The sequence below is a fragment of the Podarcis raffonei genome, chromosome 7 (assembly GCF_027172205.1).
Source record: "Podarcis raffonei isolate rPodRaf1 chromosome 7, rPodRaf1.pri, whole genome shotgun sequence".
NCBI classification, from domain to species: Eukaryota; Metazoa; Chordata; class Lepidosauria; order Squamata; family Lacertidae; genus Podarcis; species Podarcis raffonei.
In genome coordinates this window covers 32,238,405-32,263,644 of record NC_070608.1, presented here as the reverse complement: position 1 = coordinate 32,263,644, position 25,240 = coordinate 32,238,405, and the positions used below count along the sequence as shown (strand labels likewise).

General features: G+C 40.0%; 1 protein-coding gene across 4 annotated transcripts in view; it reads right to left on the bottom strand.

Moving 5' to 3' along the window:
* Positions 1–25,240, bottom strand: part of JPH1 (junctophilin 1) — a 62,690-nt gene that overhangs the window by 33,332 nt on the left and 4,118 nt on the right. For all 4 annotated transcript variants that reach the window (XM_053395833.1, XM_053395832.1, XM_053395831.1 and 1 more), the window contains exon 2: positions 22,138–22,894. In XM_053395833.1, the coding sequence (XP_053251808.1) occupies positions 22,138–22,894 (757 nt within the window). The remainder of the gene's footprint in view (positions 1–22,137; positions 22,895–25,240) is intronic.

The window sequence follows — 25,240 nt, the reverse complement described above, 5'->3', positions numbered from 1 at the left end:
TGCTTAACTGAAGCTTTTTCAACAACCTTCTGTGTGGCAATGTTGTAGCTGAATTCAAATTCGTAATTTTGTAGTCAAAATAACATATGTAACAAATGCAGGTGTTTTTAAACCAACAAACCAACAAACAGAAATGCCTTAAATCCAAATAAGCTGGCTAAAATGAGCTGCAGATGTAACTGACTGTTATGACTCATGGAAATCTGAAGTGCAATGGCGGGGAGAGCTGGCGCGGCTGCATTTGAGCGGCTAAACCATGCCCCCTGCGGTGGCACCCGATTGGGTGCCCAAGTGGGAGGTGTGGCGCGCCAGCGATGATGATAGGGCAGGGGTTCAGAATGCCCCCTGCATGACGCGTGAATCGTCTCCCGCTCACAATCCCTCCCCTCCTGAAGGAGGAGAGGCTTTATGGAAAACGTCTGAAAGGCACACTGTTGCTTTATATTGCTTAATCAGCAAATGAAAAAATATTTTTAATGTTGGCAAAACTGGGAACTTCAGTCTAGACTGAAAAATCTCCTGGTGTGACTCTCTGTTCCTATGAACGCATTTAATTATAGCTGGGATCACACAATTCTGAATTACCAAGCTTTAATTTTTTACCCCCATAGGGAGATGAGTGTTTTTAATGTGTCTTCAAAGTTGAGAAATACACAGAGGTATGGGTACCTCCATTAAATAACAACAGAACAATCTTTTAAAAATATGAATAAATGTTATGCATTCAGTCTTTAAAAACAACAACACAGGAACAGCAACAACAGAAGTGGGAGAGGCTAATTTCAAATAGGTAGGATAGGAATACCAGTTCCAGAAAAAAATCTGAAGCATATCTTTATAAAGGAAATGATCAGAACTTGCTTAACAGGAAAGAAGCAACGAAAAAACAAAACAAGTTGGCAACACCCAAGAAAAACAGAGTTTTTGAATATGTAAGTAGAAGCATCAATTATTTCACAACAGGGCACAAATTTATGGAATTTATGCCATGCAAACTTCATTGAAATAAATGGATGCAATTGCACAGTTAGCATTCCCAAGAAAAAGTTCACAGTAGATATATCAAATAGCAATAAAGGAATCAGGAATAGGAAGTGAGGATCTAAAAACCTGCTGCAGGTGGAGGGGGTAGGTCTAAATAAAGCATGGAATAAATCTTGATTTCCATTATACCTCTTCTCCCAACTTGTCCTGCAAGCAGCTTCACTTGAGTCATCCCAGAGAGGTACTTAGTGATTGCTGCCTTGCCTCTGCTACGAAACCCATGCTGCTTGGGCTGGTATCAGTGAGTAGTGCCTTCATAGAGGTGATGTGTAGAAAGACCTCATCATAAAAGCATGCTGCCTCCACTATCTGCCCAATGGCCAGAGAACTCATTGGACTGGATGTGATGGAAAGTCCTTTTCATAAGTTGTGGTCAAACGGGAGATAATCTGCTGCCAGTCAGCAATACATCAGGGCAAATGTGTTATTTTAAAGGCCTTTAAAACGTGTTATTTTAAAGGTGGCAGCAAACATGTAGCAAGCTACCCAATATCTCCCCCCAGCCCCATGCCCCCCAGCCACTATACACTAGCCATGGGATGATAGTGCAGCTCCCACAATTATTTGCATGGCTAGATTTACTCTGCTTAGTCATTCAGAATAGTTGCTTTTGGTTTATTCACACAGAAGACCAAGCTAGCTACTGTTATCTGTAACACTGCAGAAATATTTTGGGTGCATGCACATGCACATGTGCACACATATACATACATGACACATCGGCAGTTAATGTAAAAGTATTCTCTATTTTACATTTTATCATTCATTTCAAAAACACAAATGGAACACAATGTTCATCTAGATTCATGTTCTCTGCCATGGGAGTATTGTTAACGGATTGTAACAATGAATTATATAACTGAAATAAATAGATACTATCAAAATGCCTTCCCCAAACCAGATTATTAAATAAATAATCTCCCCGGCCATGGTCTCTTCCTGCATTTATGCAGTTGGTATAATGAAGCCTGGAGAAAATGTGAAAATACATTTACAGTTTATAAAGGTGTGTGTGTGTGTGTGTGTTTGCGCGCACACACACACATGCGCGCGCACACACACACCTAGATGTACATTCATGCTTGATGAGCAACATAATTATACAAGACACTGCACAGCAAGGCATATTTGAAATCGCTTTAATTACCCAGCAGCTTGATAATTTTGGTGTAATTGCAGAACAGCTTGCAAAGTTGCATTTAGATTTATTTAATTTTAAAACAGCTGTATATTAAAAAGAAAAGATGGTGCAGTATGTAAGCAACTTCTAAAATTTTGTTTAAACCCCTCATTAGCCTTGTTAAAATGCAAAAAAACCCCAAATTATTTCAAAATTAAATTGATAAGCACTCTTGCACCATCTTTAAGCTTCAAATATTTATGAGGGATATAAATTGTTTTCCTGATGGCTGGCAAACATTTAAATTCACCCAGCATGATGAGACTGTGGTTTATCAAAGAGCCTACATAAGCAACCCTCTGTACTGACCTAATTCACAGTGTATCAACTACAGCTCAGTGAATGTAGCATATGCTTTGCACATCAAAGGTCCCAGGGCCAGTCCATCACACCTCCAATTAATGTAACAGGTGATGGGAAAACACCTGCCAGAGATTCTGGACAGACACTGCCAGTCAGAAGAGACAACACTGGGCAAGGGAAGTAAGGCATGGCAGCTTCCTATGTAGTTGCATATACAACAACACTGCACTAACTATACAACTAACCACAGCTCAGCACAAAAGAGCAACCCACATATCAACACAAAAAAGATTATCCGATTTAAGACTATGTTCATGAGACTTAAGGCTTGCCATTTGATTAATGGCAATGGAAAAGCATTTGAAGTTGTTTTTGGATAGCAAAATGGCAGTTGCCCCAAGGCAACTGTTCCAGATCAAAACCTATGCTGATCTGAAACAATGGATTCATATTCGGAGCAGAGGACCACGGCTGAGGAACTGATCACGTAAACGTCTGTAGCAGAAGTCCTACTGAATTCACAACACAGTCTGTATGAATGCAGGCCAGATTCTAGCATGGTGCTACGCTTCAATTAACATAGCCCAAATGTCACAGCTGAGCACCGGCTAAAATAATTTAAACTCTCTAGGCAATAAGCTTACAGAATCTTCAACTATGGTGTTTTTCTCTCAGCAAGCCTGATCTTGGAGGCAACCCTTCTAGATATTGCCTAGCTAAATATTTGGTTTTTTTCATCTGATGATGCCTCTGGATACTGAAAATCCTCAATATGTATTACAGAGAAAGCAGAATTACTTTAAAATCCAGCTCTGACATTTGGGATATATTAAATCTAGCTTAGTGCCATGCTAGAACTAAGTCTGCATTTACACTGATGGTATTGTGTGCTGGTCACGTAAATTGCAGAGTTCACTGTACGCATCAGTTGTCTTAAGAGGTATTCACAGCACTTACATAAGCAATGTATTGAACATTGTGAAGCGGTAGAGAATAAAAATCCTGCTTATCAGTATGATGTCCACAATTCATTTCAAAAATACTTTATTTGTACGTCAAAATAGAAAAAAAAAACTTGCCAAGGATTGGAAGATATAGCTTGTTAAGGTATCTTTTGGGGAAGAGATGGAGCGGAATAAATTCACTTCACTTGTAAAGTTGAGATTCTTCACATCCGTACATCAGTTAATGTCTGTTTCTGAGCCACTAAAAACATTCTCCATCTCTGTCCTCCTCAATAATCTATTGTGCATAGTCTTATAAGCAGTGATTATTTCTCTGTCAGATACCTGCTGGTTTGTGCTAAACAATGGTTTGGCTCAGTGTTACATGTGAATTGTCAGTTTATCTGAACCTTTAACCATAGTTAAACTTAAAGAAGCTAGTTTCATAACCCATGGTTTGAAGCTGGCTTGTTTCAAACAAATCATAGCTAAGATTAAACAGTTTGTCCAAGCTGTATCAATAAGGTCTGCATAAATAAAAATGGAAGTGAACTCCTCATGGCTGCACTGGACAAGCATGAGAGCAAGGAGAATGCAGATCCATTGCTTGCAGAGGCTTGTTCCTGTCATGGTAAACCATGGCTGATCATGATGTATAAATGCAGCTAGAAACACCATGACCACAGCATTACTCACAAGAATGTGTGCATTTAGCAGGTATGGGGATCCTGTGGCCCTCTAGATGTTGTTGGACTTCAACTCCCATCAGCCCCAGTCATGGTCAGGGATGGTGGGAACATCAAATAGATGTTCTGCTGCCATATTATAATAACTTAAGGTAACAATCCTATAGATAGCTCTGTGTTGCAAGCTGACCTCAAGAGCAGATGCTAAAGCAGTTGTAGAGAACCTTTAACTTGTGGTGCTGATTAGGTGTCAGCCCTAGGTGTTTGACCCACCAGGCAGTTTTGTGAGACCCAAACCCATCTTTCTCATACCTGATATCAAACAACGTCAAGCATGGGAAAGTTCAAGCTGCAGTCACTAAGGAAGACCCGGAAGTATTTCTAATTCTTCAAGCTGCAAATGCTGTGGCTTGAACTTAATCACTTGACATCATGTGAAGCCCAGCTTAAAAAAGAGCCATTCATTAGCATTCTTTGGGTATAGTCCCCAAAAAATAATAATTCCTCACATTCTGCCAGCTTGCCAACAAGAATATCAGGGATGACCTTGTCAAAAGCCTTGCTAAAATCATGTATAATACATCTGCTTGACCAGGCTAATTAACTTTATCAAAACGCTAAGTGCCTTTTATTTGTAATCCCAGCAACTTCACCCTGCAAAACTAACAATAAAAAGGTATACTACTGACTGCTTAACAGTGTGTTCTAGATTGAGTGATCAGCAGTTGCCTTGATTCTCTTACCTGCAGCCTTCTGAAGATGGGGAAAACATTTGCTTCCCTCCAGTCTTGTGGCACTTCACCTATTCTCCAAGAATTTTCACAAATGTTAGATCTTGGGCTCATTCACACTTACCTTTTGCCTCACCCTTTCTAGGCACAGATCCATGCTTTCCTGGTATGTGCAGAGGACTTTTAAGTTTTTTTTTTTGCTCCAGTGCTTTCCCCACAAAACCCTGTGAATCAAAGCAAATGGCAGTCTGCAGAAAATACAATTTTTTGTTTGTTCTGATTCACTGTTAAAGAACATGTTTTGTGGTGAAAGTGCTGGGGCAAACCAACCAACCAACCAACCAACCAATTAATTTTTGGACGCAGACTAGGAAAGCACAGATCTGTGCCTAGAAAATGCATGGCAAAAGTGGCTGAGCCCAGAATAGCTGAAATCACACCTGCCAGTTTCTTTACTAGCTCTGCCATTTTGCATTTTTTAATTGTTGTAACCCACCCTGGGACCTAATGGTAAAAGGTAGGTAAGCAATCAAAATACTATCAACAATAATTTTATTCCAAGGTTTCATCATCCAAGAAATTATGAAGCATAGCTAGACATTTGTATGTTTAGGTCACAATTAATTTCAACCCACACATGAGTGCATTAATCTCATGGTCCTGTCTTAGTCACTGTTTTGGCTTTAGAGAAATAGGGAAAAGAATGACCAGTCCTAGATTGTTGTGATGGTGAAACACAGTGAAGTGTATTGTACACATGAATATTGTGGGTGTATTTTATTTGTGCATTTTTTGTACTATTCTTTTCTGTAGAAAAGATCTCCAGGATAGCTAACAATAATAAAAATAGAACAAAAATTAAGAACCAAGCATAAATAAATAAATAAATAAATGGAAATGCTATATATTATACACATATATGCCTGTGTCTTAAACATAGCAGCAAGTTTCAAATCATCAGCACTCCACAGCATGTATGATAACCTTTAGGCTCCTGATTATATGTCAAGGAGAGAGACAGCATAGAAGAAAAACAAAACAAACACCAGAAGCAACACAATGGAATTTGGCATAATCAGTGAGCTACCTTGAGAACCTTATGACTAAAAACCACCCTATTACAATTTAAAATATAAACAAATTATTAAGCATTGGAACTGACCACCTTGGGGAATAGGAGGAGAAAGAAGTTACTCTGGCCTAACTCTTGCATTAAATAGAACATTCACACAAATCAGATGGGGTAGTGGAACGAACTCTGACACTAAACAGCAATCTGAAACAAAAACATTCTTAATGTTAACAGAACAAAGGAGGCCTTACAGAAGCTCTGTCACTGATTTCATTGGAAGCTGCTGGCTAGACAACAAGATTCCTGGGAATGAAGTAAGGGCATCAGATTACTGCCATCACTGACTTGCTTTGTGTTATAGCAGTGCGCACTATGGATATTAGAACAGAGTGTATTCTGATTTAGCTGGTACTGGCAGCCATACAGTTGAGATATGTAACAATCCAGTTCTGCCAGATTTTCAGGATAAATATATAAGGTAAACCTGAGACAGAACCATACAATTGTAGGGATGGAAGGGACCCCAAACGCCATCTAGTACAGCCCCTGCAGGGCAGGAATACTAACATTTAGTTAGAAGTTAGAATGTAGAATATAAATGTTTTACACCCAACCCAGAAACACAGTTAGATGATAAATGTACATGAGGCATAAGTATGTCAGCTGGTGATAACAGCAGAAAGATGGGTTACGTGTTTGGAGGTTCTAGCAGGGGAGTGCAGCAATTGTATACCCTTGACTGAAGAACAGTACTCTCCTATCTGGGATGGTCGTCCTCTTCCACCAAGCGCGCAGCTTTGGGAGGGATGCACATGGAGCCTAGCCAGCCGGATCAGCCGAATCAACCCTGGCGATCGATGGGGTGACAGATGTCGCAGCCAGGTCGCCCTCACATCCAGATGGGTTACTGTATCAGTTGCCAGTGGGCTATATTCCTGCTGAATGCTGATAAGTGAATTTCATTCATTTCCTTATTTAGACAGACTTCTCTGCTGACCCACCAGAGAGCAGTAATGTACACATAAGCTGTTCCATTTGTGGGAGGCGTATGAACTCCTTAGCTTGTAGCTAAGCATTTGATATTTCAGCACCAGAAGACAGAAACCCTTCCAATGGCATACCAATGGACTGAAGATGTACAGTGGTACCTTGGGTTAAGTACTTAATTCGTTCCGGATGTCCATTCTTAACCTGAAACTGTTCTTAACCTGAAGCACCACTTTAGCTAATGGGGCCTCCTGCTGCCGTCATGCCGCCGGAGCACGATTTCTGTTCTCATCCTGAAGCAAAGTTCTTAACCCGAGGTACTATTTATGGGTTAGTGGAGTCTGTAACCTGAAGCATATGTAACCCGAGGCACCACTGTATTGGTTATGTCAGTTAAAAAGGGGGGGGGGGTAGAAGCGCCTCTGGACACAGGTGGTGGAGATTACAGAACAAATACACCATTTATTCCTGAACATCTGCATCACAGATAGCCAGGGTGGTGTCATCCAGATGCTGTTGCACTCCAAATCTCATCTGCCATAGCCAGCAAGACCAATGGCCAGGGGTGAGGGGAGTTCCATACAGCAATACCTGGAGGATGCCACATTGGCTACTCCTTTGGGATGGGAAACCTGAGGTCTGGGGGCCAAATGCATCCCTCTGGCCTTTAGAGCTCTCCCCAGGCCACACCCTTAAACAGCCCCGCTCTGTGCTGCCCTTGAATGCTTTTGCTGGCTGAAACGTGTTCTTGAACTACAATAATGCTTCTTGGTCGCTTGGCTGGTATGTGGTTGTGTGCAGAGAAACCTCTGGCTTTTCCATGGCCTATTTATTGTACCAAGGTAAGAGTCACATCCATTGCTCTACCCGCTTTTGCCTCTTGCCACCAGTGGCTTGCAGTCTTCAGAAGGCTTCCCATATGTGAACGCAACTCATAGGATAAAAAAGGTTCCCCACAAGGTGGAAATTGATTTTTTTCCATTTCATGTAACTATGAAATGGACTGCTTTTATCTGTCTCATATATTTTTATTACTACTTATTAAAATTTCTATATAGCCCTTCATCCGAGGATCACAGGGTGGTTTGCAATATAAAAGCACAAAAATGCATACCAGTGACAAACAATACAATACCCCGCCTCCAGTTCAAAAGGCATCTATGATTGTTTAATTAGCCAAAGGCCTGGGAGAAGAGGGGTGTTTCTGCCTGGTGCCTAAAGATATGTCATGAAGGCGCCAGGCAAGGCTCCTTGGGGAAAGCATTCCACAAGTGGGGAGCCACTGTAGAAAAGGCCTGCTCTCATGTTGTCACCCTCCGGACCTCTTGTGGAGGAGGCACAATAAGGGCGGACGCAGACGATGAGTGTAGGGTCTGGGTTGGTTCATACTTTGTCACTCAGGCCTTTCCCATCACCATGCCTTCCTTCCCCACTCTCTTTCCCCTCCATTTCCCTCCCTATAATTGGCTTACTTCAATATATTGAAAGTTTATTGAGAGTTTACAGTAGTTGGGAAATTTCTTTACTGGGGGTTGGGGTGAGAAACAGATGAAATAGAGGGATGTTTATCATTGCTTTCAAAAAATAAAATGTTAACTATAAATACCTAGTATATACAAATATCTAGTTAATTCTTTTGCAGAGTTTTGCAAAGTCTTTTCTTGCAGTCATGTAATAATTAACCTTATTTGCAGTTTGTGCAGGAACCAGAAGGAAAATTAAACTCACCATCAAAATAAGAAAATAAACACGGCTACCTTTCTGCATCAAAATAAGAGTCCAGCTGTATTTATTAAGGGAGTTTCTAAGGTTGTCATTGGTGCAAATGTATGTTCACAGAAGCCTGAGAGCTTTGCTGTCTTCACTTTTCAAACACACACACCTTGCTTTGTTTGTCATACATGTGCTCACTGCAGCCACAGAAACTTTACCAAAGAGGGGATTGGAAGGGGATAAACGTACCGGTATATCTCATTGCACAATAGTTAAACAATGTTTCTGTGTGAGAATGGCTTTAATTAGCAGGAAGTTTGATAGGTTTTGAATGATATTCAGCTAAAACATTCTCAGATTAGCAAATATGTTGTGTTTAGTGGATTTACTTTCAATATGGCTAACACTGGAGATCAACCAGTGTTCTTTTGTATGACCACATGTGTTCATCTTTTATTTTAATTAGCATGGGAATTAAACACTCCTTACTTGGAATTTTAGGCTGCTATTTCTAGAATTATCAGTATCCCATTAAATAGCTAATTGCTTTGATTCTGCTATATGCTAATCCAGAGTTCACTTTTTCTAACATGATCTTTTTTGTGATAAAGCACGATGGTGCTCTTAATGCATCTGTCAAACAAGTAACAACCCATTGCTGTTTGTATTTCATCCACACTGGAGTGCTGTCTAATCCCATTGAATCAATGCAGCTATCAGCATAGCAAAAGCGGAAATCAGTAATAATAATAACAATGCACACACATATTCTGATTGCACAGTGTAATTATGGTAATATGTTATTTTATACATGATGCTTCCATAACTACATTGACTATTACTGGCCCATGTCTCAAAAGCGCTGTGTAAATCGGCAGGATGGAGGTGCCAATTGTTAAGGATGAGTTTGCATAATAAATGTGTTTGCCTTCTGTAGCTGTTTCACTGGCTATTTTCATATTTTCAGCTGTGAACAACAACTTCAACAACATCATCATTTGTGGTACTTATGAGGCAAATTGGCTTCCTATAAGATAAACCATGGGTAGGCAAACTAAGGCCTGGGGGCTGGATCCGGCCCAATCACCTTCTAAATCTGGCCCGTGGACGGTCCGGGAATCAGCATGTTTTTACATGAGTAGAATGTGTACTTTTATTTAAAATGCATCTCTGAGATATTTGTGGGGCATAGGAATCTGTTCATTTCCCTCCCCCAAAAAAAATATATAGTCCAGCCCCCCACAAGGTCTGAGGGACAGTGGACCGGCCCCCTGCTGAAAAAGTTTGCTGACCCCTGAGATAAACAAACAAACTTGGAACTTTGCAACTATGTAAATATAGTCAAAGTTCCAAGTTTGTTTGTTTATCTCATGGGAAGCCAATTAAAGACACTGGGTCTTTAATAAGCAGCCTTCAAGACCATTTATGCAACAAGAAAAAGAAAATTGTGCTCCTATGTTTTTATGTACATTATTTACATATTAAGTACTGCAAATTGCTGTAACAGTCACTTGCTTTCTTAGTTAAATTTATCACCCATTTCTTAAGTTCGAAAATGTAGTTAGTGGCAAGTGGCAAGTACCATCTACCATATGGAGAGCAGGAGTGTATCTTTTGATCAGTGCACAAAACAGATTAGGGATTTCATTTATTTATTTAAGGTAGATCACTCAAAAAGGTTTACAAAAGATTATTACAACAAGTATTGATTCTGTTGAACTATGTCTCACATCACTGTCCACCAGTTTCTCTGGCTAAGCTGATGGAGGTGCTCTCTGGATTGGTGTTGAAAACTTCCAATATGACTATTATGGAGAAACTCACCATCCATAATCAAGACCACCACTTCCAGGATGACTCAAGACTTCATAGCTGTCATGACATATTCTTGATCTGTGTTTTTTTCCCCTACCAGGCAAGAAGATGATGGTTTTGTTTTTTTAAAATGTCATGGTTGGATCACTTCTTGTTCAAGTTTGGGTCTATAGTAACTATTCTACTCTGCAGGGCTGGAATACATTGAAGAGATTTTTTGTTGGTAAGGCTTATTAAGCGCCTGTCAGATCCCTAGTCACTATGTGAATTGCAAGGATGACCCTCATAGTTGACATGATCATTCCTAAGCATCCTTTTCCACTAAGAATAGTCCATCTGGCTCCTTGATACACATCTGAGCTGAGGAAAATACAGGAAGTTGACAGACTGCTAGAGTGGAAGTGACGAAAGTCTTGTGGAGTGTCTGCACAAATAAGAGCTCATTACAGAGTCTGTGCTGCAGCAATGAGTGGTGAAGAAGAAAATTTCCTCTGCTAACATTCTTACAATATTGTCCAGTGAACTTTTTAAAAGTGGTTGGGGTATTTTTAATTATGACCCAGTGGGACAGGGAGAGGGGACTTGTGGCCCTTTAGATGTTGTTTGGTTCTCATCAGCTTCAAGCAGATTAACCAGCTAGTCAGGGATAATAGGAGTTTTAGTCCAACAACAGCTAGAGGATCGCAGGCTTCCTATCCCTGAAGTAGGTGATGTGATGGAAGCTTTGGTAGCATGTTATACATGTTAGCATGACACTTTGATTACAAAATCCACATTATATGAATAGCATGTCTTTCCTATGCTGTGCATTTCCTTTGTTATGTAGATGTACTTGTTGTGCTCTTTGGGTAATGAAGTTGGTCCCCCCCCCAAAAATAAAAAAGTTAATGATCAGCTCTTTATTACTCTGGTGATGCAGCTCCTTTCTACTCCAGTGGTGCCCTAGTTTCCAGGAGATCATAGATTCTACTCATCTCTGAATATAACGACATTCATATCATAACCTAAACAATACTGTAGTCCCCAGAAAACACCCCATATAAATGTGGTGGAACAATAAAGCCTAGTGACCTCTGGACAGCCAATATTCAAATAGTGAAAATGTCACCTTGAACACCAAATTTAAAACAGACATATCCCTTTGCTTAACAATTTTGACCCCCTTAATGAGAAAGAATTCAAACCAGCCAAAGAGACTGATCAATGCGCTGAGCATTGTACTCACTCATATCCCTTTGACTTTAACAGGATTCTGAATGAAATAGACAGTTTGTCAAAGCTTAAAATGGGGGTTGGAATTTAAAATAAAAACTTACAAAAGAAGGAAGAGGAATGTGGGCCTGAGTTGCACAGCTACAAAATATCTAGCAAGCAGTCAGTTTTATTTATGAAAATGTGCACTTCAACCAGCAAATTCCTAGACTTCTATAATGTGAACATGTTTTCTGTTTTTGTTTGTTCTGCTGTTGCAGCTCAAATCAATCTAATTTTGTCCTGACATATGCATGACCAACTTCCACAGAAATCAATGGGAACTGCACAAATATACTTGAGGGCACAGCAGTCTCTCACAGTCCTGTAACACAGTGGTTTAGTTCTGGATGGCAAATGGAAGAGGTGGAAGGAATAAATAGCAGTAAATATCCAAATAGCTAAGCTCTCTCAGTCAAAAGTGTGAGCTTACCATTCCCTCCCCCCCCCACCATGTTATCAACAGTACCTTCTGTTTTCAATATCTTTATATACAATTTTGGAGATGAGATTAATCAGCCGTTTTCACTTACATTAAAGGAACCAGGGCAGTACAAAGTCAATGACCTGATTCTGTAAACTCTATGAACTGAGATGTGACTGAAAAGTCAGACTAAAAATAAAACAAAAGGTGCTTGCACTTTACATCACGTTTCTGTTTTATTCAGAAACTCTATTGCTTAGGCTTATGGTACCAATGTATTATTCTCCATTAAGCATGCCACTGTTATTCCTGTTGAAGAAAAGGGAACTAATTCTACCCAAGGTCAGCCAGTTCGACTGTAACTGTTCTAGGACTGGAATGAAATTCTACCATTTTTCCACTGGATCTTACTGGCAAACAGGCAGCAATCAATAGAACCACAAATTCAGTTCAATCATACAGCATGCAGCTCAATCAAATGAGTTTACACTGGTTAAGTATATGACCCTACCTGGTCTGAGCTACTCATGTACTTGTTATAGCAGATTCAGCTATTGCAATGCTATCTACCTAGGGCTGCCTTTAAAGGCCGATTAGAAATTGCAGTTGGTACAAAATGCAGCTACATCAATAGCACTGGTTGTCAAACAGTTTTCTGACTCATTCAATATGTCTGTATTAAAATAAACAAGCAACAGTTAAAGGAATTCTAGCCCAGCTTTTAGGGCATATGACATCTAAAAGTAAGTTACAACAAATCAATAAAATAAAGCATTTGCTGTCAGTCCCACCAATCAAAGTGGGTAAACTTTGGCATTTTCATATCTTATAAGCATTGTGCTCAAAGGTTCTATCAGCTCGGTACAAAAGCAAGCGAACTTATATTAATACCATCGGCATCAGCTGAATCCTATTCCTAAACACAAAATTCATATTGCATCTATAATAAGTAAAGCATTTTAAAGATTTGCTAGGCACTAGTCTTACAAGTGCCCAGTTTAGTTCTTGCGTAAAGTGAGACTCGTAGCGTCAGCTTAATCCAGAGTGGAAAGTTGTCTGCCCTGCACATAATTCCACACGGTTGGCAGGGTTGGTTGCTAATGTTTATTGGTGACTGAATCTCAAGTAGAATGCTTGTTACAAATCTAAGCTCACAAACAGAAATTTATTATCAAGCAACACCATTTTAAATCTTGCTAGCTCTTCAAAATTAACAAACTATCCTGAAATTGAGGGAATGGATGATTTTCTTAAGACTTGGGTGCACTGTTGCCAAAACCTGCAATATAGTTACATGGTAGCTAGGAAGTAGAGGTAAGTCTGCTACTATGACTACAGTTTGATATAATCTGCAAGTGGCTTAGAAATCAGGTGTGCCAAAATGCAGGTAGATCAGCAGTTAAATTGCCCAGTCCTTTTTACAAACCTCCTTCAAACAATCAGCGTCAATGCTATTGCCCAAGGCAACTGAAAATACAGTTTTTGATATGTCTGCAATTTTAGCACACCACATTTGAGAATGGAGGGCCAAATAATTGCAGGCACTTCATTTCAATGGCTCCACTCCTACCTGAATGATAGTTTCCAGATGATGGTGCTGCATGACAGCTGCTCTGCCTGATGGCATTAATGCTGCGAGGTTCAGCAGGTTTCCACTTTGGCTCTCCTGCTGTTTAACAGCTACATAAAACCATTGGGAGAGGTCGTTTGGGGATTTGAAGTTCCATCAGTATGCTGATGATATTTAGCTCTATTTCTCATTTACATCAAATTCAAGTGAGGAAGATGTTCTGAACAGGTGTCTAAGTCAGTAAAGTTCTGAAAGAGGGCCAACAAACTGAAGCTCACTCCACACAAGACTGAAGTATAGTTGGCTGGTAATGGAGTTGACCAGAAAATCGGGGTTCAGGTCCATAACTTTGATTCTGCTTTGCAGCTGACATTCCGAGCATTGGAACCAATTTGGGCTCATATGTTAACTGCAACTGCTAACGTAATTAACTGAAACATGTAGAAATGAGGACATTTTGTCTGTTCTGACTAACAGCTTGCTTTCAAGAAGAAAGTAAAAGGTTGCACTAATACAAGGATTACCACTAGCACAACATAAATTCCTGTACCGCCCCCAAATCTATTTTGGAGGGTTGAAGGAACCCCCAGAACAGATTTAAGGGACATACGTGGGAGGAGATAGGGAGATGTTTCAATTGTGCAAGAAGAAATCCTTGCGCTGATGCAATGATCTACTTAACACCACATTGAATACAACCCATTTGTTTTAATTATGAGAACCACAAATGGGCAATAGTGGAGAGGCAGAAGCCTTTCAGATTTTGTTGGACTCCCACCCCCAACAACCCCAGTCAGAATTGCCAATTTTAGGGGATAAGGGGATTCATTTGGAAGCTCACAATTTAGACACACCTGGTCTAAGACATGTACATTTGACAGATGTCTTGCTTCAATATGCACCTGCTGTGCTAGGGTGCTCCCACCCTATCTGATTACTTGGCTCCATGTGTCATGGACTGGCTAGAGTGGTGCTGGCAGGTACTAGTTGGAGAACCCCAAATGGAAGAAGCCTCAGAGCCAGGGGATTGGTGGTGGGATGACAATGAGTGGTCAGAGGGAGCAGACTGGGAGGAGCTGTTGGAAGCTGAAAAGGTAACGGGGTTTATTGAGCAGGAAGACTCTGTGGCAGAAAGCAGTCAAGAATCAGAGACAGAAGAGGAGGCTGGAGAGGAGGGGGCCCAAGAGGCAGAGAAGAGTCAGGCTGGTGAAGAAGTCAGGCTGTCTCCTGCGGTGACCAGCTCCTGCGGTGACCAGCTCCCCTCCCCCCCGGTCTACTAGAACCCAAAGAGGTATGAAGAGGGTGGAGCAAAGACAAGCAAGATGGAGGAGTCTCAGATTGCTTGGGAAGGAACCAGGGGTGGAGTCTTAAAGAGCGCTGGGAAGCAAGAGCTACCGGGCAGAGTTGCTGTGCTCACTAGACCTGGCCTCCTGAGCTGTTTGTTTTTTTTACTAAAGAGTTAACAACTGACAACATGTGAGTTATTACTGACCTCATCCTGGCTCCTGTCGTTGACACCATGCCTGATGACTTTCAGTATTCAGTAAAAAAAACTATTTGTTTCCTCAGGGATTTTGTTTGGCCTTTAAGGGGTTTTAAATGTCTCAAGCATTATATTGCTTTAAACCATTGTTACTGGTTTTAAAATATGTTAGTTGCCTTAGGAATTTTATATTAAAAGCTGTGTAGGGGGATGCTTAAAATAAATATGGCTTGATTCAAACCCATTTTCTTTTCATTTGAGCCAACCATCATGGTTAAGGGCTGTGCTAAATGCATTTGTTCAGATTTCACTAATCTGGTGCCCTCCTAATTTGGACTACAACTTGCATCAGCATGTGCCCGCTGGGGCTGATGGGTGTTGTAGTCTAAAACATCTGCAGGGCACCAGGTTGCCAAAGGCTGAACTAGTTATTAATTGCCTAATATAGGATCTGTACAAAAGTGAAGGACCAAGGCCTCTTTTCTAAAAATGAAAAAAGTTGGCAAACTTACATTTATTTACTTACAAAACTATTTCCATACCCCCTTCACTCCAGACAATACCAACATAATTTACAACCAAAACAATATAAGAAATATTGTTATATAACAATATAACAAATCATCAAACACATCCATAAAAACATGCTAGTAAAATATTAACATTGGGGTGCTAAAACTGGCTCTAATGGCCTGGGAATGCCTGAGCCAATAGCATGCTGTAAGCACTCAACAACTGATGCCTGCCTAATCACCAAAGGGAGATCATTCCATAAATAAGCAGGGAGGGAGCAGTAGTACGGTACGTAGGGTGTGCCTCAAGAGGAGACCTCAGCAGGTGGCAAGAGAGGATGGTTTCTGTGGCTCTGCAAGTTCCAAGCTAAAAGGAATTGCTAAGCAAGGTCCAAGGGTAGCTCCAAGCTTCCCCTCCTAGGTGGATTTCAACAATAATGAATTCAGCCAATAGTGTTTCAGCTGCTGAAATCTCATAATCCCCCTAATTGTAGTATTCAACAGGAGACTAGTTCAGCTCTTCAATCTTCTCTCCTTCACAAAGAGAAAAACACCAGCTCTCTGAGCCTTGCTCTCCAGGGGTCAGTTATGTTTGGGGCAAACTAGCACCAACTTACTGAGTGAGAAGGCTCTAGCAGGCAAGGAGGCAGAAGTGGCCTAGTCATATTTCTGCTCATTACTTTATACAGTGGTGCCTCGGGTTAAGTACTTAATTCATTCCGGAGGTCCGCTCTTAACCTGAAACTGTTCTTAACCTGAAGCACCACTTTAGCCTGCTGCTGCCGCCGCGCCGCCGGAGCACAATTTCTGTTCTTATCCTGAAGCAAAGTTCTTAACCTGAAGCACTATTTCTGGGTTAGCGGAGTCTGTAACCTGAAGCGTATGTAACCTGAAGCGTATGTAACCCAAGGTACCACTGTACCTACTACAGTTACATTAAAACACAAAAGTGCAACTCTATCCAACATGCAAATAAGTGTAATGTGCTGGGTTCAGACAATATGTTTTCTCTGCACTTTCTGCTTCCACTGCCTGGTGGGGTATTTTTCTCTTTCTCCGGCCTTACAGGTACGTGCCACCACAGAGGATTTTTTTAATGAAAGCTAGTGTCCATGGTTTACTACCTCTGAAATAAAAAGTGCACATTTATTTAAAATCTTAGATGTTAAAGAGCCATAAAACGTGCAGAAATTATATATATATAAATTAAGGAATACTAATATACTAACCATAATTTAGGGTATTTTTATCCTGCTCTAAGGATATCTAAGAATCAAAAAAAGATGTTTAAAAAATACCTTTCTGGACAGAAGTACTGAATACTGCATGAATATGTACAGGCTATGATCTCCCAAGAAACCCTAAAACAACTCTCCTTTTGATGCTTCATCCTTAAGTCATTAATGCTGATTTACAACTGATTGCTACTGCTAACAACAGCAAAACAGCATATTGCACAAAAAGGGGACAAACAAAGATCCCACTACCTTAACTGATTGCTAAAGGAAAACTTGGCAAACTATTTTAATGATAAAAATATAAAAGAAATGCAATACTTAATCATCAAGAGAGGTGGGCTTTGTTTTTACATTTCTGGAATGGCAAAATAAATGACGATTCCCCCCCTCCTTTTAACTCATTCACGGTATTATAGAGTTTTGTTTTGCTGTCTCTCTCCCTTCTTCATATGCCATTTCCTTTCCTCCCTCTCCCCCCACCCCTTTTTGGCATGAGAAGCAAGGATGCAAACATCCTTGTATAATGGTGTTTGCTACATATTGTCACAAAACTTAATAACAATTTATAATAAAACTAAACACCTTCTTAAAATGCCTGTTGGAATAAGAAAGTCTTAATCATGCACCTGAAGTTCAGCAGAGAGGGTGCCTGTTTCCCCTCAGCTGGAAGAGAGTTCTATAGCTTGCGCCCACTACACTGAACAGACAGCTTCTTGCAGTTATGAGTCATGCATCTGAGCCATGGGGGAACGCTAACCAAGATCCCTCCTCCCCCCAAAAATAAGTTATCAGACCAGGATATAAGGAATCAGGTGATCCTTAATATATCCTGTTTTTACCACTAAATATTTCATCCTGGTTCACTTTTTACATATACTAATTGTCCCTTAGCTATAAGGTAAAAAGTAAAGGTAAAGGACACCTGGAGGGTTAAGTCCAGTCAAAGACGACTATGGGGTGCGGCGCTCATCTCGTTTCAGACTGAGGGAGCCAGCGTTTGTCCACCGACAGCTTTCCAGGTCATGTGGCCAGCGTGACTGGTGCAACAGGACACCGTGACGAGTGCCAGAGCACACGGAAACACTGTTTACCTTCCCGCTGAAGTGGCACCTATTTATCTACTTGAACTGGTATGCTTTTTTTTTAAACTGCTAGGTTGGCAGATGCCCTGACTGAGCAATGGGAGCTCACCCCGTTGCGCAGATTCCGAAGCGCCGACATTCTGATTGGCAAGCCCACAAGGCTCAGTGGTTTGGACGTGGGTGGTGCTATGGTCTCCCTTAGCTATATGGTAGCAAGATCTACATCAACTTGCTGCAGGGTCTCGAAGTTACAGATATTATGTATTCTCTGTGCAAAAATATTATATACTAGCTGACTAGAATCTACTGCCACGTAGGTTGTAAACTGATGACTTCACATGTCATGTTCACGGGGCAAATCTGCACACTATATCTTATAGATGTACACCTAAGATATTTTTACGTTTCTACCTAATTATGTTCTGTGTGAACAAGGCAAACACTTGCTATATAAGTGCAGTTGTCAGAGACCTGTGACTGGCTGCAGCTTCCTGTTGAGTGTTCACTCTGTGGCAATCTTGGACTTCTGCTTAATATGTGAGCTGGCACCAAGACCTAACAGAGCAGTAAGAATCTTTGCACTGCCACAAGACTGTGAACACACAGCTCACATATCCCCAACTGCAAAGAACTGGGGGTCTTTCTCCGTCATTAATGTCACTCCATCTCCTGGTCTCTGTGTGAGCAAGAACTGTTATTGCAAGGCTAGAATATCCATGCCGATGACAGTTACAGAAATAAAAATAATTATTGCATAAAGCACCCTTCATCCTCCACTATTACCCCTAGTGAATTGGGTTCAGAATGTCTTCTGTCTGTCTGTACTCTACACCTGCCTGCATATGCAATACTCCAATCAGAGAAAGATTTTTTTTTTTTTAATCCTGTTAAACCCCAGTATTTAATTTCATATTGTAGTCATGTTTCAAACTTACTTGGACTTTACTGGGCCAAGATGCCCAGTAAAGTTATTTTTACCAGCTTGTGTAATATGCTGGTATCACTGTAATACTCAGCAAATACGTAATGAAGGAGACAAGAGCTGAAAGTATACACGTTTACATTCCAAAATCTGCAAAGCCATAATGCAAGGCCTGCAAACCTTTTATCATCCTTGACCACTGGCAAGGGCTGAGGAGTGTTCCTACACAGAGCATTTGAAGGGCGCCATACTGGTAACCCCTGAACTAATGCATATTCATAGGCTATGGAAAAGTGCCCTAGTATTACTTTTTTAATGAAGCAATTGATTACTTCTTATCTTCCTATTACTAAGATTATTACTCTTACTAACACCTTCACCCACTTGCCCTTTTACCCAGTCAGAAACAAACTCTCCCCATGCTGCTTTTCCAGACATAATAGAAAAGTGACAGATATAAAAGCAGCTTCCATATCTTTTCTTCCACAAGCAATTTCAAGCAAAACAACAGCTAGGTATGAAAGGGTTAATCAGCACCCCTGCCATTCCTTTGGCCAAACTCTCAGCATACAGCTTTTTAAAACACACACACAGACACCTGTCAAAAACTAGACACAGTGCAACATCTAGTTTGGCCCTCAGTTCAACTTTTCAATAGTCATCTTTAATCATTCTGTTTCAAGTCAACACATTATTAGCACTAAAGAAGCTGTCTCACACCAGAGGTATGGAATACATTCAAGGATTGCTGCTCCACTGAATACTGCTTCTGTATATCTAGTCTTTTCAAAAGTAAGTCCATAGGGGGACCTTTTATGTCTTTGGGAAGAAGAAACCATCACTCAGTGATAGAGCACATGCTTTGCATACAGAAGTCCACAGTTCCAACTCCTGACCTATCCACTTGAAAGAGATGCATTTGTGGCAGGACTAGCATAGACTAACTGAGACCCAGGAGTGTGGATGTGAGTCAAAGCAGACAGCAGTGGTCTAAATGAATCAATGACCTGATTCAGGACATATAAAACTAATAATGGTTGCATTTGTACACAAAACTAAGATGTAAAAACATGATTTATTAAGCCATACTGTGCGCGCAGCCACACTTTGCTCTTCCCTTCCATGAGCAGGTAAACAAACCTTGCAGAGGGTAGCTTAGTGTAACTTCCAAACCCAGGACTGTGGTTTGCTTTGCCCTAAAAAAACCCATGATTGCTAAGTCTACAACAAACCATGACTTCAAGCTGGCTAGTGATCATAGTTACCACACGTCGGGTTCTGATGCAACCGCAAGCTAGCCTCTTTGTGATTTATTTATCACGAAGGGAGGAGTGAAGTGGGACTGCTCAGGCTACATGGGACAGCACTGAATTCATCCACAGCGCAGCTTGATAAATCATACATTAGTGTTACTTGCAAATGTTGCCTTCATCACAAATCCTTGGTGACAAAAAGTTTAAAAACTTTCAACAAAAACTGAATTCCTCTTTTAAAAAATGCAAATTTTACAAAGGCAATGGAACAACAGGCCATTTTTCAAATTATACATTACTAAGAGAAAACTAAAAAGGTGGTTTGAGCTGTTAATCTGAAGTCTAATAAGATGGTTCCTTGAACACATTTTAGACTAAGCTATTGATGCAACACTTTGCTAGCTGATAATGCTTGCCAAGTTCTTCCTTACTTCTTTAGGGAATCAAGTACCAACATTCCTTGGAGGGCAAATTGCATAATCGTGTACATTTCCTTTCAAGGTGCAGACTTTTAAACCAGAGTTCTATATGCACCTGCTTGTTAAGATTTGTTAAAAATTGCTTTTCATCACATAATTCAAATATGAACCTTCTGCCTAGCTCTTACTTTAAAAAAACACCCCAAACCCATTGCTGCATGTACAGTGAATGTACCACTTAAGATTTATTACCTACAAGCAGGATGATTTACTCTAAATGTCAGGGGTCAATTGCACAAGGTCATTTTTTAAAATAGTGCAATACAAATACATCCTTTCAAATTCAGTTATAGAATATTTTCTTGCTAAGACTGCAAGGCAAGTACTCCATAATATTCCCCACCATATAATTTCACATAATATTATTAATATATGTTTTGGATAGTGCAATCCGTATCATTTTCCAGCAATCTATCCTTATCATTCTTGCAAAACGGGTTTTCTAGAACTCATCAATTCCACATTCCTAACCAAAGAATTAATTTACAATTGAGAGTACTGATAGAGCTTTGTAGGATTATGGTTTGAAATGTTTATTTTCCATTAATAGGTTCTACAATCATGGAAATATTGTCCTACATAAGGGAATTTGAAAGAGAGAAAAGAATTGGAAAGCTATTGGAAAATGAAATAAATAAATAAAACCAGCAGGTGGCAGCTGCAACTAGCGAGAAGCATAAATTGGCCCTCAAAAACAATTTGTATTGAAATAAATACTCGGGAAGCTTTGTATTAATTTGTACACCAATACATTTTTTTTTCATTTTGTATCCCACTATTCAGCATTAATGCTTCCAAAGCAGCTGCTTACAAAATAAAAGATTAAAAACCAGTACAATGTTGCATTTATAGAGCCCTCATGTAACAAATCAATATGGCTTTCAAGAGATACTTTTGTCAGGTCACATCTATGGCAAATACCTACGTCCCACATACTTCCTGAAACAGCATAGCAAACCAATCCAAATGTCAAACCAGTTCCCCACTACTTTTGTCATGATGGGGTCTCCTTCAGAAGTTATGGGCCTTGCCCATATGGAGAATCCTTAGAGGATCCTATGGTATCTGATCAAGATGAGATACACTTTGCATTTATAGGTGATCACAGGGCCAGTAGCTAGAAACATTTCCAAGAATATTTGAGAATCAGTGGATGGGGAATGCATATATGGTTCCTAACTGGATCTGTCTACTCAAGACACACTAAAATAAATGCTTATAGTGCCACAGCAATCTAGTTCAATCCAATAAGCCTGTTTCATTCCAGTGCCTCCTCAAAACTATTGAACCGAGTTATCTTCCAAGGGTCACACTATGCAATTCCACTGTAAAAAAAATGTAATTGAAACCTGCACTTGCACCATTTTGGCCAATATGAATATTAGCTAACAAAATGTTTCTGGTTTGTGTCACTGGAGCAAGGAATAAAATGCTTTGAAATGACTTACCTTGAGGTTGCAATTTCCACTTTAGTTCTTGCCATGGCAGATGCCCGCTGGGCACCCTCGAGGGCACGCTCCACCTTTTCTTTAGTTTTTGTGTTTCTTATGGGTATAAGCTGCTTCCTTATTCCACGGACCAAAACATTGTTTTTATACTTTCCCTCTTCCTTGGTGCCATCTGGAAACATGGTACATCCATATCCATGCCTCTTATTATTTAGCCACTCCCCTTCGTATTTCATACCATTTGAGCGCTCACTAATACCGAATCCGCTACGCTTGTCATTCTTCCATTCGCCCATGTACGTTTCTGTTGTGGTGGCATCAACGTGGTCTTCCGCTGGGCAATAATCACAATCCCCATCTCCAAAACTAATGGTAGAATTGGCATCACTAGAGCTAATCCTACTTATAGCAGCATCGCTCCTGACAGAGCTGCGTTTGCTAGAAATCGACGATTTTGATTCGGATTTTCTAAGTTTTATACTACCGAGAAGGGATCCTCTTCTGAACAAGCCTCCTTTCTTCTTACCACCAATTCCTTCGAGATCACTGTGAAAATTCAACACAAACCCTCCTCTTGTTCCAGCAGGGCTGTCCAAAGTAATATCATGTAGAATAGTGCCATTGCTCTGCTCACTACGCAGTGACGCTAGAGATGTCCGGAGGGGAGAACGGATCACAGTTGCCATGCCATAGGGGACACTTTGCCGCATGCCATAGCCATGCCTCATCCCTCCTGTCCACTGTCCCTGGTATGTACCTTTCCAAAGAAATAAGAAGAAACAAGGAAAATGAATAAACATCAAACGATTTTAGTTTGTTAGCAGTGCTGGAAATTCATCTTGCATATTTTCACCACTAAACTATAAGCACGGCCTAAAAAGGCTTCTTCTCTCCCCCCGCCGAGTGATTTAAATAGAAAATAACAAAAAGCCTGAACAAATTAGGAACTGATCCATGATTATATATATCATATACATTGCTTCAAATGCTTATTCTAATGTGGCATGGAATCTGCTGATCAAAGTATTTAAAATTATTTCCTATGTGATAAGCACAAAAACAAACCCGAGATAATTCAACTGGTGGACATTCATTTCAGCAAGCCCACCACAAGATAGTATTCACTCTGTTTTGTCCCCAGTCCAGAACACTGGGATGGTTTTACCTTGAGTCTACTGGTAGCATCACATCTCTATGGTATAGCAAGGCCTACCAGTTTTCCTGTTCCTGATGAGACATGCCACCAGGTTAGAAATCCACAGGCTACCCTAAATTATCTCACTGGATGTTGGCAAATGATAATGAGGTATCAAATTTATCATAATTGCATCCATTGGGAATGGCTCATGTACAAAGGCACCCTTCATAGAACTCAGTGAATGTTGGTCACAATGTATATGAGCTATTAACTTGTTATGCCCTCATAAAACCCTATTTGGCTATGGGACCACAGCATTACGAGATAAGCCTTTGCCTGCTGCCTTTTACTGTCAAAGAGCAGGGGCTTATCTCTCATCTTAGCACTGCAGGACTAAGTTCTAAGATCTAAGATAACAGATCTCCACACCTAACACATGGCTTGCCCCAAAGAGCCTCACAGGCCAAATTTGGAGGCCTGGCAGGCCTAATTCGAACCATGGGCCACAGGATCGCCATTGCTGTTAACAGCATCATGGTGTAACGCAAGTAAGTAATTACATTTACTCAGTGAGCTTCATGTCTGAAGCTTCATTCCCACGGCTACTGAGTAAGCTTCTTGCATCTAAACCCCAATGCCGTTAAATTCAACTAATTTAAAGCACTGGGATTTAAGTTAGTTGCAACTAACATGTTCTATTGCCTTCAATGATATGTGAAAGACAATGCTGAACTTGTTCACTCGGGCCCATCGATTTTAAAAGAGATTTACTCTTGTGAGCATGCATACAATTGCAGCCTTACTCATCCCAAATTTTCGATAATTTGGGGATAACATGTATTGTCGGACACTTTCTTGGAGCAATGAAGCCTCTCTGCCTGTGATTTTGAGTGGATACAATTAGCTTATGTATATCTTGACATACATTTTTTACATATGGTTTCCTATTTCATTTTCTGTTGGCAGTGCTGATTTATCATTCCCATTTTTTTAAACCATCAATCAATGCAACAAAATTTATCAAAAAAGTTTCAGCCTAGATTTAAAATGTTTTTGCTATACATTTTTGTATTTCATTTCTTTAAGTTATTATTTAATATACAGCAGGCTCCAGGATTACAGCACACATATTTTATTGCATATCCTAGGTGCAGAAAAAAGTAAAATTTATGTCACCTGAAAAGTATTTTAAGAAACATTCCAGTACCCAGATCTGAACACTCCTGGCCAATTATGAATCATACTCAAAGCAGACACACTGAAATAACTAACAATGCAAATAAGTCAATTGATTTCAATATCCATACCTTAGTTGGATACAACCCATAGTTTAAAGATTATAATATATATAGTGTATAAAATATATGAACTACAAATATTAAAACAAGCAAGATGCAGATTAGGGTTCTCTTTTGTTTAAAACAATGTCAACAAACTACAAAAACCCATTTGAAATAAACATTTGATGTTTTAGCAAATGTATTCCTTAGGAATAAGATATTTATCTTCCGTAGCTAATATTTACTTTATATTCTCACATATTGTTCTTCCAACAGCTGAGAAAAAGCGGCCACCCACAAACACGGCAGAAAGGCATGTTTGGTACTTCTCATTAATGATGTCTAACACACGAACCTTAGATTTTAAAGCACACAACATTCCACCATGCAGATCACTATACAATCCAGATTTGCAAATAAAATTGCATGGCCAGTTGGATGAGAATTAGCAACTAGTCTTTTGACAAAAGAACTCTGACGCTGAGAAAACCTTACTATAGTCAAACTACCGTAACTTCCAAGTAAACCTGCACAAAGGATTGTGCTGAACATTTTCCATTAAAAATGTTGCTAGTCTCTATTTAACACAAAGGATATGCTGAAGTACCACTCAGATTTATGCTCTAAATCTAGAGATGTCTGCCAGAAAATTGAGGTTTTGTCTTGCAATGTTAAAATAAAAAGT